This window comes from Lagenorhynchus albirostris, chromosome 8 (assembly GCF_949774975.1).
Source record: "Lagenorhynchus albirostris chromosome 8, mLagAlb1.1, whole genome shotgun sequence".
Classification (NCBI taxonomy): Eukaryota; Metazoa; Chordata; class Mammalia; order Artiodactyla; family Delphinidae; genus Lagenorhynchus; species Lagenorhynchus albirostris.
In genome coordinates, this window is record NC_083102.1 from 22,998,085 (window position 1) to 23,018,539 (window position 20,455).

The 20,455-nt window shown below is 38.1% G+C and overlaps 1 protein-coding gene across 3 annotated transcripts in view; it reads left to right on the plus strand.

Moving 5' to 3' along the window:
• The window catches only part of TNPO3 (transportin 3), an 82,036-nt gene that overhangs the window by 32,010 nt on the left and 29,571 nt on the right, over positions 1–20,455 (plus strand). For all 3 annotated transcript variants that reach the window (XM_060156713.1, XM_060156712.1, XM_060156714.1), the window contains 7 exons: positions 7,684–7,827; positions 10,314–10,489; positions 11,015–11,153; positions 12,582–12,728; positions 14,797–14,904; positions 16,607–16,698; positions 18,851–18,990. In XM_060156713.1, the coding sequence (XP_060012696.1) occupies positions 7,684–7,827; positions 10,314–10,489; positions 11,015–11,153; positions 12,582–12,728; positions 14,797–14,904; positions 16,607–16,698; positions 18,851–18,990 (946 nt within the window). The remainder of the gene's footprint in view (positions 1–7,683; positions 7,828–10,313; positions 10,490–11,014; positions 11,154–12,581; positions 12,729–14,796; positions 14,905–16,606; positions 16,699–18,850; positions 18,991–20,455) is intronic.

Below are 20,455 nucleotides of genomic sequence, written 5' to 3' on the forward strand. Positions count from 1 at the left end.
TTTCATTGTGGTTTGCAAAATAATGTTTTGCTAACTCTGTCTTTCCTTCTACATATACATTAGCATTCTTCTGAGTACCCACTAGAAAGGCAGGATGAATCTTAACTTTTAAATTTCCTGTTTTCAATATAAGGGTTTTGTTTTAAAGATGCCTTAAATGTTACTTTTTTCCCTGGCTTTCTCTTTATGCTGTATTATGGACCCATGGATTTTCATTGATTCAGGGTGTCCACTTAAGTTATTCTTCTAATGCTTTAAATGTTGTAACTTTGGCTATTGGAGCACTTCTTTACTTCCTAACAGAAAAAGATGACTAGTATTCATCTAGTTACTTTCATGCCCCAGATCTAGAATCCTTAGTTCCTTTTAGTATCAGTTTGGGTCCAGTCAGGAGAGAGAAACCACTTAGTAATTTGTTGGGGCTTTTTTTTTTTTTTTTTTTTGCGGTACACGGGCCTCTCACTGTTGTGGCCTCTCCCATTATGGAGCACAGCCTCCGGACGCGCAGGCTCAGCAGCCATGGCTCACAGGCCCAGCCGCTTCGCGGCATGTGGGATCTTCCCAGACCGGGGCACGAACCCGTGTCCCCTGCATCGGCAGGCGGACTCTCAACCACTGCACCACGAGGGACGCCCTGTTGGGGCTTTTTAATATAAAGAATGTTTAACTATAACAGGCATCTATAGTAATGAGGGCTTGTCTAGTAAGAGGTAAAGAGAACTCTAAAGAAGATAGAAATAAAACAGATACAAGGTGCAGTCATTAACGCCAAGGCTGAGATAGAGTTTCCAAGGAAGGAAGAGTTCACCCCACTCCCAGGACTGAGATTCAGACCCTGTTGGTGATGGTATAGCTATGGTAAAGAAGTCATTGTGGTGCTGCATGCCGCTGAAAATCTGTCCTCTCAAGCTTGCTGGAAATCTGCTTTCCAGGAAGCCCAAGAAAGTTGTTATGGAAGGTGTCTCACCAGAGGCATTCTGCCACAAAATCACCTGGGCGTGGGAGTGCCAGGGGAAGCTGCTGGCTACTGTGTGCTGTAGGCACTGGAGAATTTAAGTGCACTGAATCTGGTGTTGGAGAAGAAGTTGCACATTTCTTAGGAGCCAGAAGCACTTTGCTATAAAACTGTTGGGGGTGAGGGAGGGCGCTGCTGGAGAAACTGCTGGTCAGTGCACTGCAAGAGCTGGCACCAGAGGAGCTAGGAGTCTGGGGCTGAAGAAGCTGCACATTCTTTTTTTTTTTTTTTTTAATTTATTTATTATTAATTTATTTGCTTTTGGCTGCGTTGGGTCTTCATTGCTGCACACAGGCTTTCTTTAGTTGCAGCGAATGAGGGCTATTCTTCGTTGTGGTGTGTGGGCCTCTCATTGCAGTGGCTTCTCTTGTTGTGGGGCACGGGCTCTAGGAGCACGGACTTCAGTAGTTGTGGCACGCGGGCTCAGTAGTTGTGGTACACAGGCTTAGTTGCTCCACGGCACGTGGGATCTTCCCAGACCAGAGCTCAAACCCATGTCCCCCTGCACTGGGAGGCGGATTCTTAACCACTGCGCCACCAGGGAAGCCCTCCATATGTACTCTTTTACATACATTTAAACTCCAGTACAGTGGTGTAACAAGCAAATAGGAAAAATGCAGAGCTACTACGGCCCTTACATATATATTGATTAACAAGGCTATAATTGGTATCGATGGCTTTCTTCTTCCACAACTCATTTTATTTTTTCTCTGCTGCTATAGGCTGAATATTTGTGTGTCCAACCCCCCACCCCAGGAAATTCATATGTTGAAAACAAGTCCCCAAGGTGATGGTATTGGAGATGTGACCTTTGGGAGGTGATTAGGTCATGACAGTGGAGCTGTCATGAATGGGATTAGTGCCCATATAAAAGAGGCCCCAGAGAACTCCCTTCTCCTTTATGCCATGTGAAGACACAGTAAAAAGACAGTTGTTTGTGAACCAAGAAGCAGGTCCTCACCAGACACTGGTACCTTGATCTTGGTCTTCCAGTCTTCAGAACTGTGAGAAAGATTTCTATTGTTTATAGGCCACCTATTCTGTGTTATTCTGTTAATAGCAGCCTGAATGGACTAAGACACCTGCCCTAGCCAGAAGCTCAGCTGCTTGGGGTTCTTTACTCTGTGAAGTGACCCAAGCCTTCATTCCCCAAGAGTCTGAGCATCATCCTGCCTTTGTGGATTGTTGCTTCTGTAGTTTTCCATTAACTTTTTGGGCATGGAAGTACTAAGAGGCTCCCTAGAAAATCCTCTGGGTTACAGACCTAGAGCTCCTTGCTTTGATTATATAGAAGCAACACAATTTTTCCTTGGTAATTGGGATCTGTCACTCCAGCCTGTAAAGTTCCTGTTGGTTCAGTGGCATAAGAAGCCCAAATTGTCCAGGTGGTAGTCTTATGTTCCAATTCACTGGAATTATTTTTGTGTTTCTTGATAGAAGTATTCCTTCTTTGGGACCAAGATCTCCAAACCAGTAGAGCTCAAAGTTGCTGTACTTCCTTTACTCTGATATGAGTTTCTTGATTAGCTATGATACCATGATGGTTGCATGTGGTATTCTGTGAGTTCATGAATGATAGTGCTGACAGAAACATTACAAGCAGAGAAGACAACTCTATATCCAGAATATGGGTCTAATCCTCTAGACAAATCTCTGCTTCCTCCATGATGGGAGTCCAGTATAATCAATGAACGTGGTCCCCATGGGGAATGGTGCCACTGGGGACTCAGTGTTGGTCTCTGCTGTTGATAGGTTTGACACTCATCAGTAGTGTTTACCAGTTAAACCTTGGTAGGTGGAAATCCATGTTAACTCCATGTTTAGCCTCTATCCCTGCTACTATGGCTCCTTTGTTTATGCGCCCATCGACCAAGCACTGGGTGGCTAGGGAAGAAGGCTGACATAGTTTGTCATTTGGTCCATCTATCATTGGGAGATTCCTTTATAGTGGATGCCCTTTGGTGGGTATTCACATAGGACAGATATATCGTCACAGGCTGTGCCCATTTAAATATCATTCATAACGCATATATGTGGAACCTAGAAGAATGGTACAGATGAACCGGTTTGCAGGGCAGAAATAGAGACACGGATGTAGAGAACAAACGTATGGACACCAAGCAGGGAAAGTGGCGGGTGGTGGTGGTGGTGGTGGGATGAATTGGGAGATTGGGATTGACATGTATACAATAGTATGTATAAAATGGATAACTAATAAAAACCTGTATAAAAAAATAAATTCAAAAAATATATCATTCATATACGTCTTCCTCAGACTTCCTTGTCCCCGATCTTCCAATCCTGTTTCTACCAAATCCCTGATCGTCCATCCAAATGATTAACAAATGTCCATGAATAAGCGGAGATCCATATTTCTGGTCATCTCTCACTCCAGACGTGGTGGACAGCCATGTGTATTGCTTGAAGATATGCTCACTAGGAGGGTTTTCCTTCAGCACTGGCCTTCACTAAAGCCCCTGAGTGGGCCTGTAATGCTGCAGGTGTCTACCTTCAGGTGGTACCAGCATATTATGCAGAGCCATCTGTAATCCAGGCTTGAATTTTTTCTTCTTCAGTTATCTGGTTTGTAAGGAACACCCCAGGAGGCCACAGGCATGGATTGAAGGGGATGAATCAATGCAAGAAGAGATGGTGTCAAAGCAATCTGAGCCACCTACTCATGCAACGTTTTTGTAGCTTCCAAACCTTCCCGTACTCAGTCTCCTTATATCATTTCCATTTGATGACAGATTGCTGCTATGCATGCCCAACCTTATGGCTAGGTAGTTCAGACAATCCTTAGTTCATGATGGGAATCTCAGGTGTTGATGAGATTGGTGTCCTATGGATAGGCCTACCAAGGCCCAGTAGCAAATCAGAAGCTGCTTCTCAAAAGGAAAATAGTTACCTGCAGAAGAGAGCATAGATTTGTTCCAAAATCCTAGGTATTTGCACTACGATATAACTATTGGTACTTCCCAGAGGCTCCATATACTCATTAAATCCAGAATCTCAAGGAAATACACTTGTATCAATGAGTTTGGCTCAATCTAATGTTATATTTCAGCCTTCCTTGGTCTAACACCTTTAGAATACACTCCTGCATGTTTCCCAGCTTTCTTCAGACACATACAAGCAAAGTTTTACAGTTCTCCTGGTGTATAAGTTATTTCCTCCTGCATGTACCTGTTCCCCTAGAACCTTGTGAGATTTGACCCTAGTTATGATTGGTACAAGGGTTGGTTGTGGTAGGTATTGAAGAGATTGGGCATCCTCTTTCAAACCACCTGTCTCAGATGGGGTTATTACAGGGCTTTCAAGCTGAGGAAGGCTAGTCTCAGACACTGGAAGGCAGGCCACTTTTATTGGTAAGGTAGACTCAGAGTGACTTGGGGTTTCAGGATTATCAGTTTCATTAGGGTCCAACCAGATGTCTCCATTCCATGCATCAGGAGTCCATTCTTTACCAGTCAGTTTCAGAACTTTCACATGAGAAACTTGGTGAGACTTATAAATTCGACTGCTGTTTGTAATTCAGCAAGCCACACAATTAAATTTTGTATATGAGTTCCAGCAGTATCAGCCCTGCAGCTACAAAAAATAAGAGCTTTATCTGGAGCTGCTGTGGAAGCTGTCTAGTTCTCAGACTGTGGCTTGAGTTGGGTTAACCGACCCGAGCTTGTCATTTTTTGTAAGCACTCAAATGAACTAAAAAAAATTCAGTGGCCACTGTAGTCCTTACAGTCATCATTACTGCCACGATGGGCAAGTGCGGTTAGCCACTTGGACTTGACTTAGCACTTTATCACAACTGGCAACAGGTGTTAGCTTGATTTATCATCATGAAATCTGAAAAATATATCCTTGTGGTACTTAATAAGGTCTATAATTCTGTCATGTAGCTTGTCATGTTATAGAACCTAGAGCATGAAATTAGTCCAGTTACCAAGAAAAATAGGTATTTGGCTGTAATAGATACCAAAAGCTTCTTAGAACGTTTTCATTCAGTTCCCCCACATTCTCTTTAATGGTTTTATTCTATCTTATTTTCTTGTTAGTATTATACTTTTGAGGTCTATTCGAATGGACTTATTCCTAAACATTGTATTGAACTTTATAATTTTTAAAAATATTATTCTTCTTGCTCTTAATCTGAGCCTGGCCTCTAATATTTTTCTCCATTTATTCTCCATATCGTTAATTCAAGATCTATTATTTTTTACCTCTGCTCTGTTTTTACTGGTGAGCTCTTCTGGTATTATATCTTTTAGCTTTTGAGGTCTTAACTTTAGTAAGAGACAAGAGTCTTTAATAATACAGTTCTGAAAGAGAAACTGAAGGCATCTCTTAGTTCTGAAGCTTTGTGGTGAGTGTTTGATTTAATTAATAGAATTCCTTCTCTTCAGAGCAGCTAGTTTTAGATGTAGGGTTTTTCCAAAATTCTGTCTTAAATTTGAGTCAGTAGTTAGAATGTATAATCAAGTCCTTCCGTTTGTAAACATCACACCTTATTAAAATTGAAATGTCATTCAGGAAGCATAAAGGCCAAGGGATTGTGTCATGAGTTTATAGCAAGAGCTTCAAAGATTTAGGTGTGTGTGTTTGTTGGTGTGGATGTGGGTATGTGGTTGCCATTCACTTACTTGAATCTTTTCTTCATTCATTTCAGTTCAGTGTAATTCACACTAATTAATAAGTATGTAATTATTATTGCCTGATACTGCAAACATAGGGGGAACATGGCTACTTGGAAGTATAATTGTCAGCATTTAGATCATTATGGGATTACATACCACTACCACCCCCCCCATGCATTCTAAATGCCATGGCAGTTATGATATTTCTAATCCATTGCCTGCAAAAGTTATTTTTAAACATTCTTTTTTTAAAAAAAGTTTATTTATTTATGGCTGTGTTGGGTCTTCATTGCTGTGCACAGGCTTTCTCTAGTTGCAGCGAGCGGGGGCTACTCTTCGTTGAGGTGCGTAGGTTTCTCATTGCGGTGGCTTCCCTTGTTGCAGAGCATGGGCTCTAGGCTCATGGGCTTCAGTAGTTGTGGCACACGGGCTCAGCAGTTGTGGCTCGCAGGCTCAGTAGTTGTGGCGGATGGGCTTAGTTGCTCTGCAACATGTGGGATCTTCCTGGACCAGGGATCAAACCCATGTCCCCTGCATTGGCAGGCAGATTCTCAACCATTGCACCACCAGGGAAGTCCCTATTTTTAAACATTCTTTATCCAGAAAAAGTTGCATTACACCTTACTTTGGAAAAAGTATACATCACAAAAACAGTTTACAAAGAGAAACAATGGTGAGTTTTAGTCTGACTTTTCATTTTATCTTTTATAAACTATCATATTTATAGTAATATCACTTTCTGTGGATGGTATATTTGCTAGAGTATTCCAGTGCTGAAGCTTGAAATACCAGCTTTTCATGAAGCAATATACAATAGTACAACTAGCTTATTTCTACTCTATAAAATCGAGTGTATAGATGTGTTATTTATTTTATTAATTTTTATTGAGGTATAATTGATTTACAATATTAGTTTCAAGTGTACAACATAGTGATTCAGAATTTTTATAGATTATACTCCATTTAAAGTTATTGTAAAATATTGACCATATTCCCTGTGCTGTATGCTATATGCTTATTGCATATTTATTTTATACATAGTAGTTTGTACCTCTTAATCCCCTACCCCTATCTTCCCCCTTCTCCTCTTCCCCTCTCCCCACTGGTAACCACTACTTTGTTCTCTGTATCTATGAGTCTGTTTGTTTTGTTATATTCATTTGTTTCATTTTCTAGATTCCACGTATAAGTGATAACATACAATATTTTTCTTTCCTATTTCACTAAGCATAATACCCTCTCCAGGTCCATCCATGGTTGTTTCACATGACAAATTTCATTCTTTTTCATGGCTGAGATGATGAGTATTACTTTAAAGACAATTCTGTTGATTACATTAATGCAGAAGTTGGATCTAAGAAATATACTGATAATTGTTTCTGAAACATATCTATCTTTGAACCAGTCTGTAACCTCTCTGTACCTCAGCTTCCCAGTTGAGAGAGTGGAGATAACAATAGTACATACCTATACAGTTTTAGTGGGGATTAAGTGAATTAAGAGTGATGAGACAGGGCTTCCCTGGTGGCGCAGTGGTTAAGGATCCGCCTGCCAGTGCAGGGGGCACAGATTTGAGCCCTGGTCTGGGAAGATCCCATATGCCACGGAGCAACTAAGCCCATGTGCCACAACTGCTGAGCCTGTGCTCTAGAGCCGTGAGCCACAACTGCTGAGCCCGCGTGCCACAACTAGTGAAGCCCACGCACCTAGAGCCTGTGCTCTGCAACAAGAGAAGCCACTGCAATGAGAAGGCTGTGCACCACAACAAAGAGTAGATCCCGCTTGCCACAACTAGAGAAAGCCAGCACACAGCAACGAAGACCCAACGCAGCCAAAAATAAATAAATAAAATTAGTTTATTTAAAAAAAAAAAAAGAGTGATGAGACAGTGTCTGGCAATTAAAAAGCACTTTTTACTGTTAGCTGTTATTGTTATCCTTCTCATCATTACACCTATAAGGTGATTGTAATAATATTTAAATATAAAGATTGACATTATTTGTTGTAACTTTTTTTTTTTCTTCTTTTCAGATGACTTGTGTAGAAAAAGCAGGAACAGATGAGAAAATGCTTATGAAGGTCTTTCGCTGTTTGGGAAGTTGGTTTAACTTAGGAGTTTTGGACAGTAACTTCATGGCTAACAATAAGTTACTAGCACTCCTTTTTGAGGTTTTGGTAAGTAATGGCTTTGTTTATGACATGGTTTTTGTTTGTTTCTGGCACATAGTCACTTAGGGTAACTGTCCTTCTGGGATATAAGAGTGTTTTCAGAGTTTTGTGGAGTGAGTGGAAAGTGTATGGTAAGAAAGCAACACTGTCCCTTCCTTGTTGCCAAGTACCAAATTAAGATATTAGTTTTAGTGCTCAGAATACAATGTAGTTAGGTTTAAGAGGAAAGAAGTCTTATATGTAGATTATGTATGGAACAATGATTTACATATTAAAATTCAAGTAACAAAAAAACCATTGGTCTCTTTTTCTTATTTTAAAAGTATTAAGTTGTGTGTTTCTAATAATGGCCATTGGGTGTTTGAGACAATTACAAATCAGAATATTATCTTTGTAATTGAGGTAGTATACTTAAACATCAGGGTATGTATAGGATGAATTTGGGGTTTTTGAGATCTGAAGTAATGTATTTCTATATACTTGTGCATTTGTTCCTTAAACTTTAAAAGTAACATTGCCTAGTAATACATTCCTCTGTCTTGGTAGACAAAGAGTAAATGAGTGCTTAGAATAAGACTAGTTTTTAGAACAAGAAACAGCAATACCTCAAGCACAAATGTTAAACAGGTCTTTGGAGGTGGGTGTGACTTTGTCTCTTTCTCCCTGATGGTTTTCCTTCCATGAACACATATTAGTATGGAAACTCTGTGTTTCCATACTGGTTGTGTGCTGGTGCACTATAATTTAGAAGATTTAGCATGATACTAGATTGATATCACTGTGAATTAAAGAAAGAAAAGGAAAACGCATTCTTCAAGGAGACATTTTTGGTATTGTAATGTTGTTCGTGTATTTCTGCTGTCATTCTTGGATCAGAAGCTAAAATTCAGGAAACTTAGGATGCTAATAATTGTTTTGCTTATCATTGTCTTTGTCTCCATGTCTATTGATGCCATACCTCAATAATGGTAATTTTGATTCTCATCTCACCAAGTTGTGTGAAGAGTAGTCAGTATTAAAAAATTCAGCTCCCACTTTTGTTTAAAAAGTGTGTAAATAAGTTTACGTATGAATGGAGGACAGTGTAGAACACACTTCAAACTTAAAACAGTGGTGACTCTTGGGAACTGAGATTGGGGTAAGGAACAAGCTAAGTAGTGTGCTAGGGTTATATTGTCTTCTCTACTGATCCAGTGTTAGGTCCTCTGTTACTTAAGAGTGTTTCTAGAGTCAGGGTCAAATGTATTCTCGTTCTTACATTTTTTTCAGTGGTTCGAAGTCATGCCACATAAAACTAAATATTTTAGTTTGCTTTATGCTTGGACCACGACCTTATTATATAACTTTTCCCCTATAGTTCTTTTTTAAAAAATATTTTTAAAATAATACTTGGTATATACAAAAGAATAAATTTGAACATTTAACTTTTGAAACATAGTTAATACAGTGAATATTTTTTAATTCACTGCCACTCAATCTAAGAATAACCTAATGAATAATTTGTGTCTTTGTGCTTTCCCAGCCCTGCTTTTATAGCTCCCCCTGCCCCCCCCCCCGGCTCCCCTCCCACCCCCGCAGAGCTTCTAAATGTACTTGTTTTTTTTATTATTCACAGAAGACCAATATGCCTTCGCTAAATTTATCCAACCTCTCAACTGTACTGTCCTGAATAGAAACCCTGGAGGCCTCCCTCCTTGAACCTTCTGATATTCTCTAATTTGTATCAGTTGCTCTTTTGATCTGCTCCCCAGCTGTCATCCTGGGACTTCTCTTTACTCTGCTTCTGGATTGGTTTAACCATTTTTTTTGACCTACCTCAAATACCTTCCTCAGAAGGATATGTGAGAAATAAATATTGAGTTTTTGCATGCATTCCTGAGAAATGTTTTTATTTCATTCTTAATCAATGATTTAGCTAGGTATAGAGTTCTAGGTTCACTGTTCTTTTTCTTCAAAATTTCTAAGACCTTGCTTTCTCATATACTGGCAGGCATCATTGCTAATGAGAAGGTGGATAAACTGATTTTTGCTCCTTTCTAAGTTACCTTCTCCTCTCCTCCCCAGAAGCTTTAAAAATCTCTGTTTAACCTTAGTATTCTGAAATAGCACAATGATGTGTTGATACTTGTTGGACCCTTTCATTTTAGATAGTACCTGAATATCAGAAAAAAAGATGGAGAAAATTTCCATAGACTAAAATAGGGCAGGGAACACATGGAATTCCATTTGGAGGGACTGGTATGGAAGAAAATATGAATTTTAGAAGTCATATGACCATGATTGAGGTACAAAAAGGCTGATTTGCTTGGCATATAAGGAAATAATAGTCAGAAATAGGAAGATTGATGGATGTTGTCTCATTGAAGGCCATGACTATTAGGCTGTATGTATTTAAAGTACATGTTCAGAAACAGGCTATAATTGGTTTCCTGTTACTTGGATTACAGCTTAATGATCAAACTTCTTACTTCCCTACTCCTGCTACCTCCTAGCAACAGGATAAGACCTCATCCAACCTACATGAAGCTGCTTCAGACTGCGTATGCTCAGCTCTGTACGCCATTGAGAATGTGGAAACCAACTTGCCATTAGCCATGCAACTTTTTCAAGGAGTCCTGACATTGGAGACTGCCTATCATATGGCTGTGGCACGTGAAGATTTAGACAAGTGAGTAATTATTAAAGGCAGTAGACCTGGATTCATATACAGTCTGGTGTTCTTTTAAGTCACCTTTTATTATTTATCTATCCTTTGTGATTCTTCGTGACTCTGTAAATATATACATTGCATCCTCAAGATGCTCTGCTATTCTCATCTGAACCAAGAGTGGCAAATCAAATGCAGAGGGAGAGGTTGTGATCATGGAGAGTAGTAAGTTTTTGCACTTTAAAGGGTAAGGCTCTAAGAATTAGGGATGAGAAGTATCAAGTGTGATTTGATGGGAATTTTATTCAGATGTTTTAATAATTGAGAATTTTAACTGACTTATGAGTCACTTCCTTGTATGTATAAAAGTATGTGATTTAAGGAAAGATTTTTGTTATGGAAATTGTGATACAACATAGCAAATAATCACTACATGTCCCTTAGGCTGAGGATCGCTTTTATTTATTTGATGAACTGTGTCTGTGAGTATGAACGCATAATATCCAGATTTCTGACTTGATGTTCTCATTCTTCTTTCATTTACAGAGTTCTGAATTACTGCCGTATTTTCACTGAACTGTGTGAAACTTTCCTTGAAAAAATTGTTTGTACTCCAGGCCAAGGCCTTGGGGACCTACGAACTCTAGAACTGCTTCTTATCTGTGCAGGACACCCTCAATATGAGGTAGTGTTTATTCTATGCTAATGCCATTATTTTCCAAGTTGTATGTCACATATTATCTGCATTCCATTTTCTCCTGTCGAGCTTTTTATTTGTGGGAAATTATAGTTTTTTGTTTTTGTTTTTGTTTTTTTTGCGGTACACGGGCCTCTCACTGCCGCGGCCTCTCCCGTTGCAGAGCACAGGCTCCGGACGTGCAGGCTCAGCGGCCATGGCTCACGGGCCCAGCCACTCCGCAGCATGTGGGATCTTCCCGGACCGGGGCACGAACCCATGTCCCCTGCATTGGCAGGCGGACTCGCAACCACCACGCCACCAGGGAAGCCCGAAATTATAGTTTTATTTTTAATTAATGTGATGGGGAGTTTCCTCTGTTTTGAATTTTTTAAAAAGTATGTATTTGGACTTCAGCTTTGATTCCTTTCTATTTTCCTACTTGGTTAGCTGGGCTGACCTGTTAGAAAAAAAGCCTATTACTTTTCCACTGAGGCTCCCTCTCTAGCGTCAGTTACTCTTTAGAGCTTTATAGCTAAAGAAAACATACCAAATCTTAACTGTACCTCCACAAGTTTTAACATACAAAAGTTTTCTCCAAATTATGGATGAAAATGAGAATGGCTTTGAAAGGATTTAAAGAGTCTTCTTCATCCCAAAATTTCTAAGACATGCTGCCTCTTTTAAGTTTGCTAGATTAAAAAAAAAAAAAACTCCTCTTATTCAAGAAGCTTTATCTCCTCTTAATAGTATAAGAAGTGAGAAAGAACTCCCAAGCTGGGTTAGCTCTAGTTAAATGGCTCCATTTTGGATCATTAATGGGAAAGGATGGTAGGGCCCCTCTTAGGGAGGGACTCAGTAGTCCTGTGAGTCTCAGTCCTTTTTCTTTGATCATATAAAAGATAATGCGTATTTGTTTGACATAATCTCATGAGGATATCTAGATTTTGTTGAAACTTAAAACATTTTTGGGCAGAAGTATTGTACTACCTAATAATTATCATTCCTCTGAACAGTGCCATATGTAAGATGAGCTGTGGTTTGTACAGGTTATTTGTAGATGGTTTATCTGGTGAGAAGTGTTTTAATCTCAAAAAAAAAAAGAAATAATTTCAGAATTTAGGAAAAAATACTTTTAAAGAGACTTCCATTTCTGTATCTGTTTCTCTAAATTCAGAATCCAATATACTGTTGGAGAAGTTATCCCAGGGCTGGACAGAGAATGTAAAGCCAGTCATCCTAAATGGAGTTTTGGGCCTAACATGGAAAGATAATTTGGGAGGATAATAATAAATCTGCTAGAAAAAAGATGGCTTCTTAACTGGTTCCACTCATATTGTTTTAAAGTGTTTCTTTCCTATTGGCCCTAGTAATAATAAAACTGCCTTCTTTTCTTATTCAAATAAACCATCTTTTCTCTTTCTTTTAATTTGATAGGTAGTAGAAATTTCCTTTAACTTTTGGTACCGACTAGGGGAGCATTTATACAAAACTAATGATGAAGTTATTCATGGCATCTTCAAAGCTTACATTCAAAGGCTGCTTCATGCCTTGGCTCGCCACTGCCAGCTGGAACCAGACCATGTAAGTTTTCTTCTCTACTTAATCAAGTCTTGATTTCCTCTTGTTTTCAATGCTAGCTTGAAAAGGAACTGAAAAGATAGAGAATAAAGCTAATGGAATCTGTGGGTTTTCTGTCACTCTAGCTTACACTGAAGAAGTCAGTACCAGTATAATGAAGAGTGCTAGGTCTATGTAAAAAGAACTCAATCCTGCTGAGCCAGTAATTCTTCTGGGAATTCACCTTAAATAATTCTGCAGAAGAAAAAAATTGCTATTTTATGTACAAAGCATTATCTATAAAAGTAAAAAAATGGTAAACCCACGTACAAGAGTATTAGAAGAAGAAATTCCCTGGTGGTGCAGTGGTTAGGACTTGGTGTTTTCACTGCTGGCGGCCCAGGTTCAGTCCCTGATCGGGAAACTAAGATCCCGCAAGCTGTGTGGCATGGTCCCCCTCCCCCCCACAAAAAGAATATTAAAGAGTTACGTATATTATTATGTAGCATTCTGATGGATCATAATGCAGCAGTTAAAAATAATAACTTGAGATAGCAATAGTTGGTACGCTAAATGAAAAAATGTCAGATTTTATAATATGTATTTTTAATAGCATAAAATATGTGGTTGGATTAAAACTAACACAAAGGTGAAATATTTGTGTGAGGATGTGGAAAATAACTTATGATTCCCCCCCCGACACATATGTGCACATTTTTCTTTATATTACTAATACGAATTTTATAAGTTAAAATAAAATATAATCTATTTGCTTAGAATAAAATGCACTAGAAATATTATAAAACAGTCCATTGGAAAACTCTTCAATCTCATTCTTTGCTTAGTCACTTCAAATTTTGTAGCATTTATTTCATTCTTTTGGTTGGTTGGTTTAATATCCCTGTCCTTCAACCTATAACTTGGAGTGGGTTTTTTTTCCTATTGCTTACTATTAAATCTGACATGAAAACTGTCTATTCATTTTAATGTTAATGTTGTTATTTGAGTTATGGTATTTTGTATTTCCACAGAACCTTAGTGATGATTTAGTTTAGTGGTTTTCACTACTTGTTTTTTAAAACTGAGGAATCTTATCTTCAACTACATATTGCTTGGAAGCCTGATAAGTAAATAAAAGCCGGGCTGCTCTGGTTTAAATGGCTCTGCTTGCTTGATCTGTTTCTTCCCTTTGCTAGTTCTGTGACACCATTTCCCTGGCAGGTAATTCCTTACACTTGTAGGTGTATAGTGCTTTATAATTCATTATCTCATCTGAGACAGCCATTGTTTCCTCCTCATTCCTTGACTTTAATTTTTTCATCTTAAAGCAAGGAGGTTGAACTAAATCAGCAATTGTCAGTAATACTAAGGGCTTTTTCCAGATACCCATGGTCCAAGATTCTTATAGGTGCCCATAACCATCTCACAATTGGTAAGCCTTAGTTTACTCACAGGAGGGTGTTGGAGTAAGAAAACCTTAAGCATGAAATGTAAATGATCTCTGTATTTTTTAATGAAAAATTTCAAATATACAGCAAAGGGAAAATGATTTTATAGTGAATATCTGTATACCTACTAGCTAAATTCTACCATTAATATTTTATTATACATGTCTTATTATGTATCTGTCCACCTATATAAAATTCTTTTTGAAGTCTAATATTCTATTCTGTGTCTAGTTCTTGTGATAATGGTTGATTTTGGTAGATCTTGAACCGTAAAGCTTCAGAGGCTTATTCAGTAATAAAAAGCTAGGCCTTATCTAGATAGGCTAATAAACTCTTAAGTTACCACCTCTTCTAGGTCACTTCCCACCCCCACCACTCCAGATCTTTCCAACAGCAGGCAAGATGTAGCTGGGACACACAAAAAAAGAGAAGCGTTTCTAATAGTCAAGGCAGAAGATAGGTTGTATTGACTTGACACACCTAAAAGTTTGGGATACCCTCTATAGTAAAATGTCTTTGTGATTTAGGCGATTCATCTTTTTGTTCATTGGGACTGGACTGCTTAATGGCTTTTTTACTCTTGATTTTATAAAGTAAATGAAAGCCTTAGTTTAAAACAAATGTTATCTGATTTGAAATTTCAGGAGGGGGTTCCTGAGGAGACTGATGACTTTGGGGAGTTTCGGATGAGGGTGTCAGACCTGGTGAAGGACTTGATTTTCTTGATTGGGTCTATGGAGTGTTTTGCTCAGGTAAGCCCATTTGGAGATTCTTAGCAGTTTTACCAATCACTTTAATTGTGTTAACTTCTATGTCTTCTCTAAGTGTTCCATCTTTTTCTTCAATCTTGATGGCTAAATGGGACAGTAGATATGCAGGTGCCTAGCACACTGCCTGGCATATAGTAGCTATGTTTGTTTAGTATCTTACAAGCCAATTGCAGTGAACAGTTCAGTTATGGTTTACACTATAATCTTGCTAGTGAGAGTTGTTCCACTTGTTCAGTTGAAATGGAAGATCATGGATAAACCTTAAAGCCCCCAAGATACTTATAGGGAATTTGGACCTAGCCAGGAAAATAGACAAGTTTTTCTGCTTTAATAATTATGTATCAACTCCTGGCAACTCTTAGTTATTTGGCATTTCCTTTGTTCACATTTATGGTTAGATTCCTTTGCAGTTTCATCCCAGAGGTGACTATTCTAGAGTAGAAGAATCATAGTCCTGTGGTTTTCCTGACAATCAGCGAGTAACATTTTACATCATAAGGTTGCAGTCACCACCATTCCACATCACTTAACATTAGCATAATGTCAGGTGGTTTTCATATTGCTGGATCATGCTCTGAATCCAGAAATACTAGTTTTAATGCTTTGTCAGCAATACTGAACTAACCTAATTTGGGGGGATGGGTAATCCAGGCATTTTGTGTATTTGGGGGCATCATCTGATCTAGAAAGTGTTCATAAAATTATAACTATATTTCTTTATATTAAACAAAGTATGTTTCTTTATCTAACTAGAAAGGGTTGGGGATTCTTAGCAGATTTAGTGAGATCCCCAGATCATAGGCAGATGACCTGTGCTCAGATTTCAACTCTTCTCTCACTGGCTCTGCAGCTTTGAACAAGTTACTTGTTCTTCTCCAGACCTCAATTTACAAATTTACATAAATTATTAGTCTTGTCCAAGATGTGTACTGTGGGACACCAGTCTCATGAGATGTTCTTTGCCAGAAAAAACAGTTCTGTCAATTAAAACTGGAAAATGACTTAAATAGTATATTTAAAGGCTCTGTGAAGTCATACAAGAGAATTGTTTAATTTTATCTTAACTAGCAGTGTGTTATATGACTACAGAAATCTTATTTAGACTAACACCCAGTCACATCCCACTGATGGATATACCCTGGGAAGTTTCTGGACATCTCTGAGTATTCTGTTTGGTCTCTCCCCATCTCCCCTTGCTTGGACATGGTATTGTGATGGGTGCTTCAGAACAGCTACTTTTTAGGAATTTAATCTATGCTACTAGTGTTGATGCAGACAAGTAGTTAAAATAATAGAAATGTAAAGCCAATGCATATGCCGAGGTTTTACATTATATCTCATTTTTAAGTGTGTTTATGTATTTATGAGTTATTATCAGGACCAGGAAAAGACACTCGTGTAATATGTTTTGTTTTCTCCATAATACTCATTTTGTGGGAGTAGATGATAATCTTGATATACTCTTGGGGCCCTAAATGGGTTTGTTTCAAATATTAAACTAGTATTACTTAGAGTTAGTGAAGATTTGAAAAATGAAGATACTATTTTTCCCTGGCTCTGAGAGATAAATTTAGAAGCAAGGGGCTAGATTTATTTTAACTAACAGAGTTTTTTGTTTTGTTTGTTTTGGAATTCTATTCTGTTTTCCTTTTAATGGATCCATAATCCACCTCTTCTTCTCTAGTTATATTCTACTCTGAAAGAAGGCAACCCACCCTGGGAGGTGACAGAAGCGGTTCTCTTTATCATGGCTGCTATAGCAAAGAGTGTTGATCCGTGAGTGTCTAATAAGTCTTTTGCTGGGAACTCTTAATATCAGAGGAAGGAAAATTACAACATTTTTCTCGTATGGGATATGTTTGGAAATTCTTAGAACTTCTTACTTCTATAATGCTGTCTAGTCTTCTGACTTCTAGAGTCTAGTCCAGAGTAGCATGCATTGTTGATATCCACGTTTTAAACACATTTCCTAGAGTTAAAATTATTTTGTTCTTGATGCTAGGAAAAGAATGCTGATTTATCTTCCCAACCTAGGCTCCCTTGTGCAAGTTGGTATAATCAAAACTTTGTTAGACTGTTAAATTGTTGGCACTTCCTTAAAAGCATTTGAATAGGCACTAATTTGGCTCTCACCTGCTTTTGTGACCTTGGGTGAGTTATCCTTACAAATATTTAATTATATTGTTCTCCTTTTTTCCTGTCTTGGAGAGTCATTTGTAAGTTTCAGAGAGGCCAGGCATAGGTACCATTTCACCTAAAAGAATAGCAAACTCTAAAGGGCAATTATTATTTTTGTTTTCGTCATTGGAAAATTTTAAATTATTAGATTTTGATTTCTAATTGCTTAGCATAGAAGTTCTATTTATTATTTCAACATGAATCCTTAAAAACAGAATTTACTTTGTTATGTGAGTTTATAAATCAATGCTAGTATCTGTCAAGTTTTCCTGTATTGTAATCAGATGTCTGCAGTTGAGCTCTCTGTCCATGGCCTTGGTTGGAGAGATGGTTAAGGCATGTATTCATAAAATGTACAGTCTTCTTTCTTAGCTGTCTTACAGGGTCTAGTCAATGAAATCTTATGTTGTTTCTAATCCAGTAAACATTTAAGGAGATAGAGTAGGTTTGTTTTTCTCTATTAAGGAGTTCTGGTCCTGAATCACATATCATACTATTTGCTTTGAAACCCATTTGGTATCTTTTGGAAACTTCAGTAACAGTCTGAAGATTATTACACTAATAATCTAACTGATTTGTGTTGGTATGAGAAAGGATGGGAAGAAAGTCTCAATAATTAGCTTAGTGCCCGTAGGAAGCATAAAGCATAAATGAGAGAAGATTTTATTTTGTTTTTTGTTTATCCACATTTCAAGCCAACTGCATGATTACAATTTTTTTTTAGTGTATGAAGGACTTAATAGACTTAGTGTATCAGCAAGGAGTGCTCTTGCACTAATCCAGGATTTATTTGCATTTTAAACATCTTTCATTTCTGGATTACGTTCTACCACTTTGGGAGCATCCTCCACTCTGCTTAAAGAACTTCAGCCAGGGCTTGCCTGGTGGCGCAGTGGTTGAGAGTCTGCCTGCCGATGCAGGGGACACGGGTTCGTGCCCCGGTCCGGGAAGATCCCACATGCCGCGGAGCGGCTAGGCCCGTGAGCCATGGCCGCTGAGCCTGCGCATCCGGAGCTTGTGCTCCGCAACGGGAGAGGCCACAGCAGTGAGAGGCCCGCGTACCGCAAATAAGAGTGAAAAGAAGAGAAGGAAAGGGAAGAGGTTAATTCATGGAGCTGTGGAAAGTATTTGGATAACTTTAATTTTCCCTCATGTTCTAAGTCAGGGCACCTTTATTCCTACAGCTTGTGTTCTTGTTTCTTTAATTAGTGAGCTGGCCCACCCATGCTTACCTGTTCTTAAAGTATCCATTATCCAGCTATAAGAAATCTTTTGGAGAATAACAACTAATAGCGAGTGGTCTAGAATTATTTCTTCATTCATTTAGCCATTCAGCAGTATTTATTGAGTGCCCACTGTGTGCCAGGCACTGTTCTAGGTGCTGCAGATATAGGAATAAATAAAATGGATTCATTAAAAGAAGACATTGATCCACAGTAATTGCCTGCCTCTCCAATTTGAAGAGCCTTATTTGATAGCAGGATGTGTCTTTAGACACTTCACTGACATTGAGAAGATTAAGGAGCAGTAGTATGCTTCTCAACTGAAACAATGATATCTTCCATTTCTGTCTTTTCCTCCTTTTTGAGGGTTAAAAAACTTTCATACCAGATGTTAAGCACTTTTATCCAAATGGTTATTTATTTAGAAAGAAACCCTTTAGCAATGATTTGTGTCATTGCAGCCTGTTTTTTAGCCAGAACCTAACCTCTGAAATTGGTAACTCTGAGTACTTGCCTTCTAAACTCAGGGAGAACAATCCAACACTTGTGGAGGTCCTAGAAGGAGTTGTCCGTCTCCCAGAGACCGTACATACAGCTGTGCGATACACCAGCATTGAATTGGTTGGAGAGATGAGCGAAGTGGTTGATCGAAATCCTCAGTTCCTTGGTATGTGTGAACATTCCTCTGCAGCTGCTGCTTCTGATTTTTCTGCTTTCTTTCTTTCTCTCTCTTACTTTTGCTTTTGTTTTCCTACTTTCTCTTTTATTGGTAGGTTGAATGTTTCTAGACACTGAGACTAAATATATGAGTTATTGCTTAGTTGATACAACATTTTATAATCTGATCAGACTTTGGAGAAAGGACCTTTGAAAGATTAGATCTCTAGATAGGGAAACAGTTTGCTACTAGTAGTACTGTGCTTCAGCATAACTATTTCTGTCTTTGTTAGGCTTTGGCATAGGCTTGAGCTAATCAGACTGTCCTGTAGTTCTAAACTAGAAGCTGCTAATAGGCTAAAGCAAAGACAGTTGGGGGGGGGTGTGTTATTTCAGTGTTAAATACATGCTCCATTTAAAAACTAAGAATTATTATTGAAACTAAATAAGTACAAACTACAATGAAGAGTGTTGAGTTATATAACTTCTGGCTGCCTTTACTGACTTGAAAAAATAACTAAAGATCATATAAAATAACTTTAGAATTGAAAGTAAATTTAGAAATAATTTCTTCTAATCCCCTCATTTTCCAGATGAGGAAACTGAAATACAGAGAGACTAAATAATTTATCTAGGTTAATATATATTAAGCCCAGCTGATGTTCAAGACTGATATATTCTGAGAATTTTAAGAATTCTCAAATTCGTGAATATCATTAAGTTTGTGCTGTACTTATGTTTATTACCACCTTTCGACTTGATTTTATTTTACACATGATCTTTTTTTATTGACTGAAACTCTTACTTAAAAAGAGATGTGTGTTCCTATTTTCTTGTTTCTGTATATAGAGCATATAAGATAGATAGGCTTATTACATCATAGCTGAGCCACTTCCAAGTTCAACATACCATTTAAAAATTTTTTCAAAATACCTATTTTCTAATTCTTAAATCTCTTCACTTCCATTATCTGTCTCAAAATTTGGCTTTCTTTTCTGAACACTTTCCACAAAGAAACTAAGTGGGTTTATCTGTTTGTTAAGGCTTATATTCAGTACCACCTGTAGTATCTTATTCAAATTTGTGCCTCAATTAGAAGACAAATTGCTGAGTGTTCATACTTACTCTAGAATAGTCAAAAACACAAATATTTAATTTGAGAATCATTGAAGCCTATAGTATTAGAGTTGCGTGGGCTAGGTTTTAGATTCTAGTTCTGATTCCCATGCTAAACAGGCCTTTTTGTGTGTGTGTGTGGAAGGGAGCAGGTTCATGCTGGGTTGGTGCATTGTTTTTGTCATTAGACTAGAAATGGAGATAACTTTTAAATGGGCTTTCAGAGATTACTTCTTTTATAAGGTTTGGTATGCGGTTACTCTGTAGTACACATAAAGTGCTCTTTAACCATGTATGATTTTTCTTAGGGTTTCTTCATAGAAAAACATTCTGATTTTTATGAAGCAAGGTAAAGGATA